Genomic DNA, 19797 nt, shown 5'->3' on the forward strand with positions numbered 1-19797 from the left:
TGAGGTTTCCACACACCCGTCCCCTTTCACCAAAATTAGGAGCACCAGCAAAGCATTATGGGAAGCGAGGTGGTGTGGGAGAACATGTGCCCTCCATACATCACTGCGGTGGAAACAGCACAGTGCAGATGTGACACGAGGGGGTGCACCCTTCCGGGGGCGGAGGAGCAAAAGGGCCTACACACCACACTCCCCGGCACCAGGGCGGAATTACATGTGGGTTACTCCTCGCCTCTGGAATGCAGACGGCTCTCCTTTCTTTCTTGGAAAAGCATCCCTTCATTCCACTCCAAGTTAAACTGCAAAATAAAAAAAGCAAAGGCCGATGGATCATATGCGGGTTCTCGGGAAAAATGCTATTCATTAAAAAAAAAAAAACCCCAGCAGGCAACACCCAAGGTAAACGGCCAGGGCGGTTCAAGCCAGTTTTCCGTGTGCGTTCCAGGACGGAGGACAAGCACCCACACACACGAAGAGAGCCTTCCCCAGGCAACCCGTCTCCCGCCCACAACTGGAAATAGACCTGCCAAGGATCCCACTTTGCAAATTATTTAGCAAAATTATTTTGGGCTTGCTAATCTGATCACTGATGCGCCCAGACCTGCAGTTTTACTCTGTCCTTTCTGGCTTCTGAAGATTCCAGCAAGTCTCTTCCCCAACTTATTTCCATGCTGCTTCAGTCAAGAGGGCTAGAGACTTGCCTTATTTTGAAAGTTTCAGAGAGATTCAGAAAGCTAAGTTATGTATGCAACAGCGCACACACCGTCCCTCAATGCTATAGCACATCTCTACATCCGAGAAATCCCGATACAATTTAAGCTGTTTTTACCTGGAGTTGGGCGTATTGAGAATTTTAGCACTTTTCCCCTCCTTCAAGGTAAATCTCTACTCTTTGGCTCAAAGCGACTCACTAGGCAGCTGGCAGAAGTGCTGCAAGTACAGAAAACTAGCACAGCATACAGTTCTAAAGAACCCAGCTTTCTAAAATCATCATTAAGTTCCTAGTCCTTAGGATTGCAAATGTTTCTCAGCACCTATATCCACACACACACACACATCTGAGCAAACTATTTGGGAGCTCGAAAAGTGTAGACGTGGCCAGATAAAGATTTCCATGGGCCAAGAGGCTTCTCCGCCCTGCTGTTCCCCAGATGTGTGGGGCTCCGACTTCCGGCGGGCAAGCCGAACTGCCAGGAATCATGGGAGCTGAAGTCAGAGCACCTGGAGGAGCCCGGGATGAGGAGGGATGAGGAAAGGGAGGACTCTTTGCCCGAGCCTCGGCAAAGCAGGCGAGAGACGACCCCCTGGCTTGCCTTGCCAAGGGGCAACTTCCCACGGGATCATCGCGACGGGATGAAGGACACGCCAACGGCTGCGAACGGGCCCAACGCAACGCACAACACGCCGTGGCACGCAGCCGGACCCACAGGAACTCTGCACACCGGCAGGTCTGGTTAGCAGGTACTTTTATTTAAGTGACAGTGTCTCCGGGCGAGGAGGGCGTGCGGTGGGCAGAGGCGGCGCCTGGAATGTACGCGTGAGCTCGGAGCCGTGCGGGTCTGGAAGGCGGCGGCGGAGGAAGCCCCCCGAGGAGAGCCCGGGGGTCGCGCCCGAGTCCTTCAGGAGCTGGCGCACGTGCTTCTCTGGCGGAGCTCCGAGCCGGGCAGGAGGGTCTCGGGCCCCGGGAGCAGCAGGCCGGAGGGGTCCGACTCCAGGGGCGGCGAGAGGAAGTTGGCTTCGGAAAGCAGGGACGAGTCGTCCACCGACTCGAACTCGGTCTCTGCGCACAAAGAGAGAGAGATGCTCGTCAGCTTGGCCGTTCTTATCGCCCCGGGGCCGGCCGGCAGCTCCCTCAAGAGGGGAGGGAAGTGGGGGAAAAGATCGGCGTTATCCCAACGGGGGGACCGAGAAGGGGGGACCTCTGGGGCGGCGGGAGGAGGTTGCAGCAGCTCAGGAAAAAGCTGATTTGGGGAGATACGGAAGAGGCGTGCAGAATTAGGCATGGAGTGGAGGACGAGTATAGGTTTTTTCTCCCTGTCCCGGAACACTAGAACCCAAAGGGGTCGTCCCGTGATGGACAAGAGATTTGGGATAAACGAATGACTTCTCCACATGGCGACGAAGGGAAATTCTCTGCCACCAATGGAGGGAGCGATGGCTGCCAATCCGGACAAAGTCATGGAGAAGCAGGCAACTAGTCCTCATGGATATAAGAACTCCAGCAGCAAAGCCAGGATGCAGGGGGTTGTTCTGCTGTCCTGCCTCCGGGTTTCTCCTGAGCAGTGTGGACCGAGTGCGGGATGAAACGGACCTTTTGTCAGACGTGGCATGACCATTTTATTACATCTTATATAATTTTTCGGGGCTCTCCTGGCCTCTGGAGCCCCTTGCCAAGCAAGGCCGGGCTCGCTGCATAACTTGATGTCCTTCCATGAACAGGCAGAGACATTATTGTTCAAAATAAGACATTGTCCAGATGGGTTTTTTCATGAAGCTTTGAATGTGTTTAACTGCTGTTCTTTAACCTCTTTCATCCTGAACGCAAGGAAGAATTGAAAGCCAAGAACTGAAGGCACCGATGGAGGAAGGCCCAAACGCAAAATGTCCAAATATTTTAGCTGAAAACCCAGTCTGACAGCAACAAAGCCAAAAAAGAGGCAGTCTGTCTTTTTAGAACGAGGAGGCAAGAGCCCCATGCGAGATGCCAAAAGGAACGTACTTTGCATTTCTGATTGGCAAAGGTCTCCAAACCGCTGCCTACCTTCGTTTTCTCCTTCCCCCAGGCTGGATTCAGTTCTGGATTCGAGTCTTCCGAACCTGCTGCGGTTCTTGGCTTGCGTTGCTGCCGCTACGGAGGAGGAGAAGCGACGCGTGAGCGGAAACCAGCCTGTGGCCAGAGCTGTGTGAACTGCTGCCAAGAGCCAAAACTCAAATCTGGATCAAGGCATCACAACACGTGGAAAACTCGAGTCTATTGTTGATATAATGAAGCAGGGAATCAAGCCTGTTGCAGCAGATTTGACAAGGCAAAAGGAATGCGAAGGAGTGTAGGAAGAGGCACTTCCGGGTGGAGAGACTTAAACTGGAGGCAGTACAAGATGTTTGTTCAAAGCAGCTGTCTTTCCAGATGTTTCAGTTAGAACGGGGCCTTGACCTCTGGTTTATTGTTGTTGCTAGTCATGAAGTCGTGTCTGACCCATCTTGACCCCGTGGACAGCATTCCTCCAGGCCTTCCTGTCCTCCACCATCCCCCGGAGTCCACTCAAGCTCACGCCGACTGCTTCAGTGACCCCATCCAGCCCCCTCATCCTCTGCCGTCCCCTCCTTCTTTTGCCATCAATCCTTCCCAGCATCAGGCTCTTCTCCAGGGAGTCCTTCCTTCTCATTAGGTGGCCAAAGCATTTGAGCTTCATCTTCAGCATCTGGCCTTCTCAAGAGCAGTCGGGGTTGATCTCCTCTAGGACTGACCAGTTGGATCACCTTGCGGTCCAAGGGACTCGCAGGTGTCTTCTCCAGCACAATTCAAAGGCCTCAATCCTTCGGCGCTCGGCCTTCCTTCTGGTCCAGCTTTCACAGCCATACATTGCAACTGGGAAAACCACAGCCGTGACCGCTGGTTAGGAAGGGAATAAGTAACAGGCAGCGTGGATTTGTCGACGTTCAGGTCTAGGGGCCAAAACTAGCCCTCTGAAGTTTCTTAAATAGCTATGCCCGTTCACATGGCCTGATCCCCTTCCAATCTCTAAGAGGTTTCCCCGGTTTGTATGCTGTTTCCACAGCACCCTACAGGGCTGGAGTTTCTGCACTAAGGTGTGGCTGCAAGCAAGAACACCATTTATTTACCCAGTATTTTAAAGTTTAAATATTTTAATTATGTTTCTATCCTCAGCCGTGGGTTATTATGATGTATATATTGGGTGATTAATTGTAAACCGCCCAGAGATGTACAATAATTGGTTAGAAATACGCTAAATAAATAAATAAATAGGGGCTGCTTGGTGGTGGCACCCCAGCTTTGGAATAGGCACCATGGCCGCTAGCTTTTTGGTGCCAGGGAGAATTTAACCTTTTCTCCAGCTATTACAACAATTGATTGCAATGGCAATTTGGTTTTAAAGGGTCTCTATTTTTGGCTTTTGTTGATTTCAGTTTACATTGTTTTATTCTGATATTTTATGTAATATTTGTATTTTATATATTATGTTTTACATTTGGATTATGTTGTTAATATGTATTGAAGCTGTCGAGTTCGTGCTATTGAATTTAGAATGTCGTGTGGTTTTATGCATTGTGAGCAGCAGAGAGCGCCCGGGTGTGAACTAGTGTAGCGGCACACAAATTGAAAAAGTAAAATAATGAGCCAAACTATGCCGCTGTTTCAGTCCCTTCCCCTTTTTCTTCTGGCCTCGCATCCCACCAGAATGGGATGGGATGCGGCCCCCGAGCTTCTCTGAAATGAAGTTTGGCCCTTTGGTGGAAAAAGATTTGACATACCCAGCCAAAGACAAAAGGAAATTGAAAAGAGAAATCCACATACCTGTTTGGGACAGCGACTCCCCTTCGGAAGCCCCCACCTCTTCCATCTGCGGCGGAGCAATCTGCCCTTCATCTGAGCCTGCGGAAGAAATAAACTGGCTTTCGACAACCACGGCCGTTGCCTCCAGACTTACGACAAAAGAGGCCGATGAATGTCAGGCCTGGAAATTGAGGTCTTCGCTGTGATTTTCTTCTCCTTGTGTGTCCATTTTAAGGGATTTGAAGATCAAGCTGCCCCAAAGGCACGGTTTGTGAGCAGCGCCGCAGTTTGAGCCTCCAAAAAGTACAAACAGGCCAACTTGCCATTTGTGCAAATGGCATGTCAACAGACGAGGGCGGGGGGCAGACCCACACGGAGGGTTTCGCAGAAGCCTAACCTCCCAAGCACAGGTTAATTCCTGGGACCAAAAGATCGAAGCACGTCAGACCAATTCAGTCCTGCTTGCACTGGATGCTGGTTTAAGATCCCAATACCTGCCGGAGTTTTCCTCCTGGTATGAACCTGCTTATATAATACGATCCCCACGTGAGACCTTCCACCAAGTGTCCTTCAAGGGAAGCTTGAAGAGAGGCCACGAGGGAGAGGGCCTTCTTGGTGGTGGCCTCGCAGCTGTGGAATCATCTTCCTGCTGAGACACCCACCTGATCCCAAAGGCCAGGTTAAGACTATCTTTTATATCCAGGTGTATGAGGGCATTTTGATGCCATTTTTCATATCTGGTCCCGATATCTTACAGTAACCCTGTTTTCACTTGTTTTAAATTATTTTTCAACTTTCTTTAGGTTTTTCTTTTCTCATTGCCGTAAACCACCCCAAGGGCTTCTGCTACCGGACACTACGGAAATAAAATAAGTGAATGATCTTTAAAAAGTCACTTTGTTAGCTATCCGTTTCAGATTTGCAGTTTCAGACGCTCATCCAGCCACCAGAGGAAGAAAGAGGGTTGTCACCTTGGTTTGCCAGATTCAGATATTGTGCCAAGCCATCGTTTGTGTAACTTGTTCTTCGCAGCAGCTTGTCTTTTTCATTTGCCATCTGTGCGGCAATTGCCAACGGGTTTGGGGGCAGAACTCAGGCTGCTGGCCTTTCGGCCCCAGGTTAAGACCGTTCTTTGGATCGTCCCACAAGGCTTTGGATCAGCAATACAACTTGGGTACCGCATCAGCCGGGGAGCAAGCCTAACTGTGTAAGTTTGGGGCTTCTGTCCAACCGTTCCTGGAGGGCTGCCCCTTCCTCACACCCCCCCAGAAGGACCCCTGCCCCGGTGTTACCTTCTTTGGGGACCACAACCCGCCGATGCCCGTCTTCGGCTTGTGGCGCTGCTCCAAGTCTTTCCCGGCCAGACAGCTATGCAGGATGGAGTCGGGAGAACGGAGAGACAGGAAACGAGAATCAGTTCTGGGGCTCAGGGTGTTGTTATTCTCACGAGACGGTATTTATCCCCTGCCTTTTGCCCTCCTGTGAGGAGGAACTCAGGGCTGTCGCCACGGCTCCATTTTTCTCCTCCCAACAACCACCCTGCGAGGTAGGTGAGGCTGAGAGCGAGTGGCTGGCCAGCCTTCAGCCTCCCAGGGAGCTCACAACCAAGCGACCTGGATCTGGGAGGCCCTCTGTCAGCGCACCAACCATCCGTAGGCCCCGTTCCTTCAAAACCCCGCTATGGCTTCATGTGGAGTGGGGGTGTGGAACGTGCGGCGGTCCGAGGGCCCCGCTCCATCTGGAGAAGCTTGGGGGCCGCATCCCGGTGGTGGGCGGGGCCAAGGGCAGAAGGGGCGGGGCTAAGTCCTAGTGGCTTGGATTGTCCCGACTTGGCAAGCGCCGGGGCAATCCGAGAGGCGATTTAGCCTTCTTGAATCGGGGGGAAGCTGGACCAGATCCGGTGCCTGGAGAACGGGGAGGGGCGCTGGGGAAGGGCCGTGGCCAGCCGGGGGCCCAGCATGTCCCAGGAAGGTGGGTGCTTCTTGGGGAGATACGGGACACGCGAGGAAAGAGGGGCGGCCTGACCGTTCTCACTTCTGTGGGGACGGGTGGCCCAAGAGGGCGCCGTCCTCGCCCCTCACCTGCACGGAGAGGGGCTCCCTGGGCCACATGCTGCCCCACATCCACTGCAGGTAGCTGAAGAGGACGATGACGCTCAGGAAGGCGAAGTTGCTGACCACCCCCAGGATGGCAGACGTCACCGGGAAGTTGTAGAGAAGGTATCTGTGGGAAGATGGAGCAGGAGGGGGGCGGTTAGAAGGCCCTGAAAACTGCTGTTTAGGCCCTTTCATGCTGCCCTCCTGACAGCGTGGCCGGCCAGGCCCGAGCTGGCTGGAGGTGATGGGCAGGGTAGTCCCAGGGGGCTGTGGACGATGGGCACTGACATCCCAGGAATGCCGATTCCCCCCCCCCCCGTTTAGATTTATATCTTGCCCTTCTCCCTCTTGCAAGGGACTCGGGGCAGCTTGCATGGGTGGCCTCTCCATTTTATCCTCGCAAAAACACCCCTGTGAGGTAGGGCTAGGCTGAGGGTCAGGGACTGGCCCAAAATCACCGAGAGAGCTCTGCGGGGACCAGAAGCCAGGTCTCCCAAGTCCCGGTCTAAGATACTGGCCAGAAAGGGAAGGCGTTGCAGTCCAGGGATGATGGGTGTGTAATCCAACACAAACGGAAGAGGGCGAGCTGGCAAAGGCCGACGTGCACGCCCTTTTCCACCACGTCGCCAGGAAAATGGAGAGCTGCGTAGTTACAAGACCCGCACAAGCGCCTTCCGGACACCCCCAGGCAGGAGATGCTTTCGGGCACCATTAAGACCAGCTCCTCTGACCCCTCTGGAGGTCACCCCGTTAGGACAGGCACCTGCCACATCCACCAAATCCACCAACAAGGGGAACGAGCCGCTGCCTCCTCTCCGCATGCAAGACAGAGCTAGTCGATGCGCTACAACTGCCATCAACCCCACCGATGGCTGGCTGAGGGTGATGGGACCTGTAGTCTCACACTATCGGGGCAGCCAAGGCTGGGGAAGGACAAGGGAGTCTGTTTCAGGCCGGTGCAGGTTTGGAAGCAAACGCTGCAGGCGAACACGGAGCGTGAGATCCACCATGGAATTTGGTGCCGGGCTTTGCATACGTACTCCTGCAAATACACATGTCTATCAACTGCTGCGAACTGCCCAGAGAGTTCAGCATTCGGTGGTACAGAAACGTAACAAAGGGCAAAATTATTAAATGAAGGATTAAGGAGCGACATCTTGCACATGGTAGGGTTCCAAAAGCTCCTCCGAAATCCTAATTTGAGTCCTCCAGTTCCCTCCCCCACAGCTTCCCCCACTGGACGGTCCCATCCTTACCGCAGACCGGTGAAATGGGCATGAATGCGCAGGTAAGCGCCATAGATCTGGATCCGCGTGGTCTGAATTTCTATCACGGCACCAACGGTGGGCGTGTACTACAGAGAAAGATCGGTTGTTCAGACCGTGCGACGGAAGACTGTAAGGCTGCTTCGCTGCAAAGGAACGCCTCCCCATGTGCCACCCACACAATTTTTGTCTCGACGGGCCTCCTGTGACATCAGGGTCCATTTCCTCCCCACGCCCAACACCCTGCTTGAATCTAATCTAGTCCACATATCTGGTGGCAGCTGTTTGAAGCAAAGCAAAGGTTCTGTTTCGCCAGAGCTCGGCAGGCAATTGTGCTGTCCGACTGTGCAAGAGCTCAGCTGCTTTGCCCAAGCATCTTTGCAAGAACTCAGTTGCAAGAAGAGTTTGGGAAGCTCTCAGGCTTTCACGAGGCTCGTATGGCTAACCCTAAGGAGAAATACACACCTTGGTAAGGACACTCACAATACCCATCTTCCTCCCTTTCCTCCCCGTGATGCATGGACTCTCAAACTACGATCCATCTGGTACTGTCTTCTTAAACAACAGCAAGCCAGGTTCCGCCAATGCAGTGCCCTCCAGATGCTTGGGACAACAGCCGCCAGCTTCCTACACAACCAGAGGGCCAAGGAAGGCTGCCTTTAAGGCAGCTTGTAAGACAAGGCGGACTGGATCTGTCCCGAGCATTTGATTCTAAGATGGATGGATGGACGAACAGAGAAGTGGCACAGGGGACCAGCAGCCCTTCAAATCCTTTCGAACCACAACTCCCATGAGCCCTCATTATTGGATACGCCAACCAAGCATTGTTGGGAGTTGTGGTCCAAAAGGTCTCCCCATCCCTCTTGGTTTTAGATCTGGGGTTAGATCCTTGCTTGAGTATAAGCCTACCTTGCTGGGTTGTTGGGCGGATAAAACTGGGAAGTGGGCATCGGATGCACGCAGCCCTTTCAGGGAGAACTGGGGGTTAAAAGGGGCATTTCCCAAGTGAGAGAAACTGCCTTTAAGATTAGGGGGAAGAGAGACAAGGGGAGAATGCCTGCAAAAGAATTCCCGTCTCGGAGAGCGACGCGACACCAGCAAGACGCTGCTCACCGAGTCTTCCTTGTAGTCCGAGTACAGCTCGATTTCCACCATCTGCTTCTGCTCCGTGAAACCGGTCAAGAAGAGGCTGGCAAAAGCCAGGGTGTCGAGGATCTGCAGGAGGCCTGAGCGGTAGTGGAGCATGGCCTGGCCAAGGGAGAGAAGGGACGAGCTGAATCACCACCACAGAGGCCACCCAGTTTGATCTGCCGCTGCTTCGTCCAAAGGGCCCTTTGCTACGGGTGGCAAGAGCCGCAAGCGAAGACATGCCGGCACTTTCTGCCCACCCACCACTGGAATGCAGGTCCCAGAGAGCTTCCCTCAAAGGAAGGATGCCAGAAGGCAGGACACGGAATAATCAAGTCAAGCTGCGACAACCCAGAGTCAGGCTGGGCATCAGGAAGAGCTTCCTCACTGCCAGAGCAACACGACAGTGGGACCAGCTGCCTGGAGAGGTGGGGGGCTCTCCCACACTGGAGGCATTCACGAAGAAACTGGACAGCCCTCTGAGTGGGGTGGTGTGAATTGGTGTGGACCTGACGGCCCCTTCCAACTCTTCTGTTCTATGATCCGGCCCTCGGAGTTCTGCACAGTCAAAGCTGCGAGGGCCGTGATCCCTCGAAGGCGGACTTGATTGACTATAATTGAAGGCCACCACAGAAAATCAAAGATGTTCTTGGCAAGCTCTGTTCCATGCTCCCCTGAGCCCTCTCCCAGCTGGGGATGATAGTCTGACACCCTTGAAGGGCACTGAATTTAAAAGGCTGCATATGAACAACATGGAACAGCTTGTTTTCCCCGCTGCCTCCAAAATGCAGCCAATGGGCCACAAAACCCACCAGCCAGAGTCGCCGCATCTCCCTTTCTGCAACGGAGGCGCTCCAAACACTTCCATGCCGTCCGCGTTTGGGCATGAACCCCAATATTTGCGAATATTCCCTGAAGGACGGCCCTACTCCGCCATGCTCCCGGTTAAAACCTCCGCAACTTGGCTGCACTCGCCGTGCCCGCCCACCACCTCCCCGGACTCCAGACATACAGATCTGGCCGATGACGAGATGATGCGCCCGCCTTTTGTGTAGCAAGAGATCACCACCATGAACATCCCCAGGTTCTGGTTGACCGGCGACTCGGGAAGTTCCAGTTCTAGCGAGATGCGATACGGCTGGCCATACATGAGGACCTGAAGGCAGAGGACATGTTGGAGAGGAAGAGGAGGGAGCGAGGAGCCGGTGGCATGGGCAGCCCTGTGTTCTGGGGGTCCCTTGGGCAAGGCACTCTCTGGGGGTCCCCTCCTAGCCCCTGGATGCCCTTCATCCCCTGAATTTGGGGTGCTACAGGCCATCACACTGGAGAATGTCATTTAAATGTTACATGAGGTCGACTTGGTTGTAGGAATACTTGTAAAAGTTTAAAGACCGCAGCACAGGCTTCCCTTTCACAGTTTGAATTTAAGAAAAGCACATGCAAAAGGTACGAAGGACAGTTGATGCACAAGTAGATTTTTTCACCCTAAAAAACTGTGGGATACACTGAAAATCGCTCCTCTGCAGCTCTGAAATTGCCAAGCTCACATAATACTGAGCTTCTCATCACTGTTATTACGGAAAGCATGAAGCGGAACAGTTCCTGAAAAATAAGAAAGCAGCGAGACATTTCCTGGGAAAGGTTTTCGCTTTGGAAAGTAGCTACTGGCCTGTGGGAAGTGTGGGAAGGCAGCCTTTCGTTTTGAGTCACAACGGCCTCATGCTGGCAGGTGTGCTGCAGGCAGCCAAACAGCATTATTTAACTGGATCGTAAAGTTCATGGATTTAATTGCAAGGCTGCAGAGGAAGGGCACAGCGCCATGGCAAAGAAATCTTGGTTTAGGTGCAAATTTGTAAGTCTCAGTGGCAAGAGGAACCCACTTCGTCCCTTGCTTGGTACAGAGCATGGACTTGATGCTGTCCCCCTTTCACCACTTTGCTCGCTCATCTACCTGCTGCTCCTTGTCGCCCACGGTGAACAGGTGAGTCTTTAATGGTTTTCTTAATCTATTTGATATCGGGGCACATTTCTAACTGAGATGTTTGGACAAACTGTGGGGTGGGAGAAGATAGTTTTGTTTCATCTCTGAGTCCCCAAGTAGCATCTTATTTATGCAAAACATTTCTATCCCATCCTTTGCCCGAGCCTCAGGACGGCTTACCAAAAAACCAGCCAACGATATAAAACACAATGAAAACATCCAATATAAGCAATTTTACAAACAATGATAGCAATTCAAAAATAAAGGAAGGAAGGAAGGAAAAGAAAATGTGACTGTATAAAATATCCTTGATTTTGTTAAAATTATTCAGTTAGTTATAAAAATGTTGGGTAAATAGAAAGGTCTTCATCTGGCGCTGAAAAGAATAAAGAGTTGGGGTCAGGCGGACCTCTCTGGGGAGTATATTGCATTGCCTGGGTGCCACCACGGAGAAGGCCCTCCTCCGAGTCAAAACCCTCTGTACCTCCCTCAAGGAGGGTTCTCAGAGCAGGGCCTCTCCTGCAGATCTTAAGGGGCATGAGGGCATATAAGGAAGGAGACGTTCCTTCAGGTATCCTGGTCCCAAGTCGTTTAGGGCTTTATAGGTCAAAACGAGCACCTTGAATTGGGCCCGGACTTCCATTGGGAGCCAGTGTAGCTGGCAGAGGACCGGCGTTCTATGAGAACAATGATCGGCCCCTGTAAGCAACCTGGCAGCTCTGTTTTGTACCGACTGAAGTACCTGAATCTTGCCAACAGCACCTTCCCCAAGCTGGAGCTAAGTCAACGCAACAGCAGCTGCTTGAAAACCTTTGTTAGAGCGCATCATGCAGCGCGGGGAATGTTAAAACGCGGCAGCGCATCGCGTATCCGCTCACCTGGTCACGGCTGTCCTTGACGAACGAAATGTTGGCAGTGGGAAAGGAGCACAGCTCCGGTCCCGGCAGGCCGCAGTCTGTCCTGAAAAAGGACAAAGGTTGCCCCCAGAAAGATCACAACGAGAATACGAAGAGCCACAAAGATCACAGACACAACGCAAGTAACAGCGGGCGCCATCCAGTTTCCCATGGAGGCCGGGGAGCCCCCCATGTGAAAGCCGTTTCCCGCCTCGGTTTCCCCCGGAGACTGGGTGGGATGCTGCCAGCCATGGGAGACCCGGCAGCCGTTGCCTCCAGAAAAATGAGTCCGGCTGGCTTGGACTAGCGGCTTGGCTAGTCCAACATGGCCGTGGGGGCCAAGGTCACATACAAGCCGTCTGCTTCTCACACCTACCGGTCGCCTGACAGCCAGCACTCCCTGGGAAGGCGTCCAGCCAGGGTTCAAGCCAAAGAAGTTCAAAACCCAGTCAGTGAGTGGAGCCACTTAAAGCCAGCAGAGTTTTGTAGGTGTAAACCAAAGTAAAAACAAACAAACTCGGTAGCAGAAGCGCTACAATCTATTTTTTTTTTAAATTTTCATGCTTTCAACGGCTAGGACCTTAATACATCTGGTAGACCTTCTCCATCAGCTGGTAACGTTCTTCCATACGGTCATTCAAGCAAATTTTGCATGAAAAAACCCACCCTTTTCTGTCCATTTAATCTCCTGCCACTCCATGAAACTGGGTGACAGGAAAACCCAAATATTATGACAGAGGAGAGGGGTACGGAAGACTATTTCCCCATCCATTTTTCCCCACGCTAGCCGTCCACAATATGGCACCCTTCCTATTTTGGACTACAACACCCATCTGCCCAACCAACAGTGGCCAACAGCCAAGGAGTTGTCCCCCAACATTTCTAGAACACACCAGGTTGAAGAAGAAAGATTTAAACCATGCATCAGTTGAAACCTTGACAGCAAAACCCCCCCCCTTACCCTCCTCCTAAATATAAAAAGCCTCAAACTTCCTTGTAGGGGTTTCAGTCCCTTCTTATCAATTTTATTACCCTTTCTTCACATATACAAATACACAGAAGAAAATGTAGAATAGAAAAAAAGCTAATATAAACAGAACGGACTAAAGTGAGCAAAACAAGCAAAGTTGCCAAGAGAATTATAAACAAATACGGCCTATGTATTGCAACCTCCAAACCCGACTCTCTTCACATCTTCCCACACTCTCAAGAAGAAAAAACATTATTCTTTTAGTTTTAGTAGCCTTTCTTCTTGAAAGATGGAAAATCCACCCCCAGAATTCTAGTTTTGATAGTCCAACATGATCTTTGGTCCTGGGAACACATCAGCGAAACGTGGGCTTTAATTCTCAGCAAGGAGATAAACTTATGTTTGGGTGAGACAGCCGCTCAGGCTTACTTGCCCCCTCCATACAAAAACCACCAAGAGAAAATCCCCGCAGTAGACAACTAGCATCTCAGGGTTCTGGAGCCCAGATTTCCTCCTGACACTACACAACAGACCAAGTTTTCCATCTTCAAGGCATCATAATTTTGCATGGAGGCACATTCAGGGGCTGACACCTCCCCCTGCAGTTGGAAGGGATACGATCCTGGCAACAGTTAACTGACCACCTCTGAAAGAACTACAACTCTTCTGTGTTTAGAGGAGAGGACCAGATGCAGCGGTACAGTCCTCACTTTGCATGGACAAAGTCCAGGCTTCAGTCCCCGGCTTCTCCAGTTAAAAGTGTTCGGGGGCCACGTGGTCCCAAGCTCCCAGTCCCAGAACATCTTCCTTGCCTTCTCTCCATTAACTGCCGGCCCGAGCCGGTGCCCTTTCGGATCCGCCTGGGCCGGATCTCCGCCTCTGGCGAGACCAAAACCCCGAGGCCAAAACACGGAGGTGGCAGGACCACACCTAAAGCAGGAACCCCGTGGGTGGCCTCCTCTCGGGGCAGACAACTCACAACTCACACAACACCCTCTCAACCATCCTCGGTTAGCAAAATCCCCTTTGGCGCAGAGAGAGGAACATGTACTTCCAGTGGTGAAACATTTCGCAAAAAATTCACTAAAAGGATGCTTGGGAATCCGAACTCCAGACCACATGCTCTGATCACGTCCTGAGACCTTGGTAGTGGACTTTATTTAAAAAGTTCTAAATAAATCACAGACTATGGCAATAAATCGGCTGGATTTAAATTTTTAAAAGGAAAATATTGAGAAAACTGCAAGTTTATAGTTCAACCCTTTGAATACTTAGAAGGCGGTCCCACGATATTCGGGAATCCATATTCCCTAATGTATGACGACTTCAGCCTAAGAGAAAAACCCCTTTTTCCTCACATTCAGGTGAGAATATTTCCCCCAGAAATCACAGAATTCCCCAGAATCACCAGGCACACAAAGCAGTGTGTATATTGCAACCCTTGTCTATTTTACTTCCCATGAAAACATAAGCAATCAAGCCCAGATAAAACTTTAACTCCGGATGCTACAGCTGAAGGAGAGCATCAGACCTGGAGGTGTCCAGGATGCATCCCATGGGGAGCAGAAACAAAATCACACAAGGAAAGTTCGAAAGAGGTTGGGATGCTTAGGTTGAAGAGATGACACAATTGCATTTTTCACATTTTGAACTGCTGGCATATAGAATGGAAGGTGGGCAAACCTCGGGGTTGTGGGATTTCTGTCCAGGCTGGACTCTGTGCAAAAGCCGTGCACCCAGAGAGGAAGGAATTCCAAGCCCAGGAATCCGCCTGGAGTCCCAAATCTGAACAAAGTTCACAACCCTTCCACCCCAAACTCTGCTCCAGTTTAACCTAACTTGCTTGATTTCTGTGGTTTCATTTAAGGCAGATGTCTGGAGTCATTCTCTGAGGGGATTCCTGAACAACTGGGGGTCAGGAATCCTTGCCAAACTATGGCGAACGAGCCAAAGACCCTCTGCCTGCCCACCCCGAAGGATGAAGAGCCAACTCTTCTCTGGCTCTGCAGAAGCCTCCCTAACCCAGCACCTGCCCAAGGTGCAATACTGCAAGGCTCAGCTTCCCCAGCAGCAGGTTTCTTATGGGGGCTGGATGTTGCGCTGAGACTCCCCTGGCAGGCATCAGGGTGGGGAAGGGCTTCTCTGAAGGGCAGGCTGCAAGGACAAGGAAGGGAATTTGAGAGAAGCAGTAAAAACCACCGACTGATGGTACAAAGTTTGGATGGGGAACAGACCGTACCAGAAGGGGTCTTTGCAAAGAGGCTCGGCGGTGGCGTAGCATCCTGTTTCCTGCATTATAAGTGGGTTGGACTAGATGACCTCTGAGGTTCCCTTTCCTTCTACCATGCCAAGATTAGTCACCTAGGATCACTTGAAATCCAGCAACTATCTCTGAGAAAATGCTTTAGAAACATAGAAACAGAGCAAGTCAGAAGGGGCCTCCTGAGCCATCTAGTCTGACCTCCGGCTCCTGCTGGTTCCACTATAGAAACATAGCTTTCTTACAATGAACTCAAATGGCTTACATCATTTCTCTCCCCCTGCTCTTGGTCTTATCCCCACAACACCAACCCTGTGAGGTAGGCTGGGCTGAGAGTCTGAGACTGGCCCAGTCACCCTGCTGGCTCCATGACTGAGCGGGAAGTAGAACCCAGATCGCCCGAGTCCCAGCCCCTCTCTCTCGACCACGACATCACACTGGCTCTCACCAACTCCAAGTCATATTCACCAGCAGAGTGGGAGATTTGGGACACGTGGACTAAAGTTGTCCTAGGCCTGATGCCCCCTCTGTGCCTCTTTCCCCACCTCCAAAGCACCAGTTTATCTGTGCAGTTTTAAAACAAGCAGATGACGACAGAGATGCTGCTGAGTATCCAAAACTGTCCTGGCTGCTTGAAAGCTCAGGACCCGCAAAGCAGCAGCACACGCTTTGGGAGTTCCAACGCGAGGGAGCCACCACCAAGCAGCCTCTCTTCCCCAGCAACCCACCCACCCACTTCCAGCAGGGGGAGAACCCGAAAGATCGCTCAAGGGAGCAAGGGCGGCTTCTCCCGCCCCGTCCACCCACGCGGCAACTGACCTGAAGTGATAATGAACCGGGCTGACGTAGCTGACCGTAGGCATGTAGGAATAATAGAAGCTGCCATAAAGGAAGATCGAGATCCAAAGCAGCAGCAGCAGCACGCAGAGCAAAATGGCCGTCTGCAGGACGGTCCGGCGCACCCGCAGCATCAGCAGCGCCGCCACTTCCTGGGCCCACACCAGGAAGGGCCCGGCGTTCCCCGACATGGTGCCGGCAGAAGGCAACACAAAACTCTAGAGGACCGATGGCGGGGAGAATACACCGAGCAGCAAGATTCCTTGCGATGGCACTGGGAGAAATCTGGAAGGGCAGCAGCGGCTCCTTGCGCAATGAGGAGGCTAGTAAAAAAAGGCGCCTTGAACCTAGTTGGAGAGAAACCAGGCCTCCCACTCAGCGAAGAGAGACAGGCTCCGGCTTCGCCAGCCGCCCCATCTGCGCCTTCTGGCTTTCCGAAGGCTCTTCGCACCCATGGGAGAGACGGCCACCCAGGGAATCAGTCGCTCCAGAACATGGCGAGTAACAGGCCACGGAGTCTAGCACTCCGTTCTCCTGGGAATCCGAAAGTCTGCAGTTTCGGCAGCACCGCAAGCTGGAGGGGACACAGAGAGAACAAAACCAGAGTTAGTACCGTCTTTATCATGTTGAAGCCAGACTGCAGAACCACGAGAGGGGGGCATTCTATTTTGCTTGGGGGTCACTGCCTCCCAAAATGGTGTGGGATGCACCCCATCGGTGCCTCTCTAATGGGAGCAGGCAAAAAGTTGTTTTGTTTTCACCGCTGTGTGAGTTCAGCCATGCTACTGGGGGCCACAGAAGCAGCTGTGGCAACTGCAAATAGTGGGAAGGGAACCAGCGCAAGCACAAAAGGGTTAAAATAGTGCCACTGATCCAGTGAATTATGGAAGAACTCTGGACATATAAATCTCAAGCAGGATGTGGGATGGAATGTAGAACTGCAACTTCCACTTCTCCAGTCTGGTCATTTAAATGGGGAGAGCCAATTTATTTTAAAGCCATTTGTGCTTTAAAATAAAATAAAAATAAAAACTGTATGGGCCCATGGGTTGAGATCCATGCCTAGCACTGCCCCCTATGGGCAATTGTAATCACTAAAAAGGCTTTTTAAAAACTTATAATTTTAAGCAGCAAGATGCACAGCACTCTTAAACATAATCAAGTCCCATTTCACAGCTAGGCACCAAAGATGCAACAGGAGTGCACCACCTTGGCACTGGCCAGGCAAATAAGCATGAAAACAAACACACTGCTTGCCTTCGTCAACGGAGAATCAGAAGTTTTCTACTGGATTTCTGCTGAACTGATCTACCGCTTTTCAGCCAGGGCCCCAACCATCTCCACTCAGAGGTTTCAGGCACACAGAAGGATCAAGACTGAACAATGCTTTGGACCTTGGAGAAGAACACACAGAGAGCGTAGTAACTCGACATTAAAATGTTAAAGTTTATACCCACCCACTGCAAAGCACTGCATCTAGTTTAGACGCTGGCCAGAACTACATTAAACATTAAATTAAAGAATTTAATTAAAGAATACACACAACTGGAACTAGCAAGGCTCTCGACTTTCCCTGCTACACACACACACGCAGGTGAAGGAAAATAGAAAAGGGAAAATAGAAAATAGATGCATATTTGATAGCAAGAGTGGAGGAAGTTTCTGCACTGGGTTCCAGTCTCACCTTGAGGTTTTTGGGGGGTTTTGGGGGTTTTTTTGGTGGGGGGAGGAGAGAACACTCCCAATACCTGAATTCCATCTCAACTTAACAAGGGAGAACCACCTGTGGAGAGGTAGACCACACACACCTGGACACCGCAGAGTCATGCAGAGGGGATGCGGCAGGAGTCGGGGTCCTGGGCTCCGCATGAGGGGGAAAGAGAGCCGGGTGGGACGACTTCCACGTCCCAAAATGAGCCTGGGAAGCACAGAGCTAGGAAGTCGGACGCCTGGGTCCCGGCCACCCCCGGCGCAGCCGCTAGACACCTGGGTCGTAGCCACAGCGAGGAGGCAAGCAGCTAATGAAGATACCTGGACACCTGGGTCTCAGCAACGACGGGGAGGGGGCCGGCTAACTGGACGCCCGGGTCCCAGCCACAACTGGAGGTGCGCGGGAATGAAAATGAGGACACCTGAGCGGTCTCCAGCGCCGGCTGAGCAGCTGCCCGCCACCCCTCCCCTCTCGCGTCTTCTGCCTCTCCAAAAATGTGGCTCTGCCCCTTCCGGGTTTAGCTCCGCCTTCGCAGCCCTTCGGAAAGGAGGGGGGAGGCGGGCCTCTTTTGAAGCTGCTGCTGCTGCGGCGGCGAGCATCGTCCCGTCACGTGGCCGGAGGGATGCAGCCGCCGCCGCCTGCCTCCCGTTCCCATGGCGACCGGGCAGGAGTCGGAGGAGGGGACCACCCCGGGCGCCGGCGAAGGGGCTCCTGCGCCTTCTCCTCCTCGCTCTCCCCCGCAACCCTAAGGGGTGCCGAGGGGAGAGGGCTCCTTTTTCTCCCCCTCCACCCCCCAGTTGTGGGAGGAGCTGGAAGGGAGCGGGCGGCTAGGACTCCTGGGTCCTTTCCCACGGATGTGGGAAGGGCCGGACTGCCTTCTGGAAGGGTGGCTCTGTATCTGGCCGTATTTCCCCCCTCTTCCTTCAAACAGCCTGGGCAGCACGCTTCTGTGTTCATTTGTTAGCCCGTCTTTCGGTCCCTGACGTGGCTGCCATAGTGGAAAACCCAAATCTGAACCAGAAGAAAACATGCGATTGAAAGCACAATGATAAACAGACCCATAAAATGAACAGCTTTGCAACCCGTCTCAGCAGAAGACCAGTTTCTACACCGAAGGCCTGCCAGAATGAAAATGTGTTTGCCTGCCCACGAAGGACAATAGAATATATAACGAATCAACACCTGTTTACACATACAATAATCCTGCAAGGTGGGTCAGGACTGAAAGGATGTGGAACTTCACCAGTGGGACTTCATGGCTTGGCGGGATTTCTAGCCTGAATTTCCCACATCCAAGGCTTACACGTCTGTAAGCCAGCAGTAGGTGAGCAAGAGGTGTGTACATACACACAACCAGCAAATAACCTTTCACAATATCTCTCTCTGCTTGGAAGCTCCTTTCTCCAGTGCACAGAACATGGCTGAACTGGTAGCCAGCCATGCTCGGTCCCAAAATGCTTTCATCCTGGGAGCCAAACTGATGAAATTAGAAAGTGGCATTGCCAGGTACCTATTTCCAAGGAAGTGGTGAGATCTGGGCTCCGAAGTCACTAAATCTCCTGTACCCAAATGCAGATAGTACCTAATAGCACCAGCTCACTTAGCAGCGTACCAAGCCCTCAATTAATCTGAAGAACATCTTAAGGAATAAAATAAAAACCAGGAAAGGTTTTTATTCTGTGTGTGTGGGGGGGTGGAATTAAGGTTAAAGTTGGGCCTTTTCTGTGGTGGCCCCCAAACTATGGAATAATCTCCCCAATGAGTCCTGCCTGACCCCCACTCTATTCTTTTTCCAGCACCAGGTTAAGATTATCCCCCACGCTGAGGCATTGACCAACTCCAAGGATCATGTGGGGGTGGGCAGGGAGGGGGGAGGATTGCCAGCAGCAGGAACTGGTTTCAGCTGCTCAGTTGTAAAGACGTAGTTTTAAATACAGCTTTTGTTTATTAATGTCATTTTAGGATCTTTGGTTGCTTGAATCTATATTGTACTTTTGTATATTTATTGTGGCCGCTTGCCACCCAGAGAGCTTCGGCTAGGGCCAGGGATAGAAATTAAATACCGGAATCGGTAAGACGGACGTCGGCCTCTTCCTGGCTTAAAGACGACTTGGAGCAAGCCAGGATGCAAGCTTTG

At 52.0% G+C, this 19797-nt stretch overlaps 1 protein-coding gene across 2 annotated transcripts; it reads right to left on the minus strand.

The window, feature by feature from the left end:
- Positions 1–1449: 1449 nt before the first annotated feature.
- BSCL2 (BSCL2 lipid droplet biogenesis associated, seipin) lies at positions 1450–17962 on the minus strand. Of its 2 annotated transcripts, XM_044448463.1 has the most exons (11): positions 17758–17962; positions 15932–16523; positions 11865–11946; positions 10018–10161; positions 8991–9125; positions 7869–7966; positions 6598–6739; positions 5809–5884; positions 4538–4615; positions 2762–2848; positions 1450–1780 (listed from the first exon to the last, which is right to left on the minus strand). In XM_044448463.1, exons 2-11 carry the CDS (start codon positions 16138–16140, stop codon positions 1620–1622), a joined length of 1212 nt encoding a protein of 403 aa, XP_044304398.1. In that variant the 5' UTR covers positions 16141–16523; positions 17758–17962; the 3' UTR covers positions 1450–1619. The 2 variants fall into 2 exon arrangements, with proteins under 2 accessions (XP_044304398.1, XP_044304399.1); XM_044448464.1 differs by lacking the exon at positions 2762–2848 and having other exon boundaries at positions 17758–17959.
- Positions 17963–19797: the final 1835 nt, after the last annotated feature.

Source organism: Varanus komodoensis, unplaced genomic scaffold (genome assembly GCF_004798865.1).
Source record: "Varanus komodoensis strain SLA01 unplaced genomic scaffold, ASM479886v1 scaffold55, whole genome shotgun sequence".
Taxonomy (NCBI): Eukaryota; Metazoa; Chordata; class Lepidosauria; order Squamata; family Varanidae; genus Varanus; species Varanus komodoensis.

Excerpts from the sequence above, each read along its gene's own strand:
- BSCL2 (XM_044448463.1), bottom strand. The coding sequence starts at position 16,140 with ATGTCGGGGAACGCCGGGCCCTTCCTGGTGTGGGCCCAGGAAGTGGCG. Across the intron at positions 10,162-11,864 it reads TCAAGGACAGCCGTGACCAG|GTCCTCATGTATGGCCAGCC; the intron begins GTGAGCGGATAC and ends CTCTGCCTTCAG. Across the intron at positions 7,967-8,990 it reads CGGACTACAAGGAAGACTCG|TACACGCCCACCGTTGGTGC; the intron begins GTGAGCAGCGTC and ends CTTTCTCTGTAG.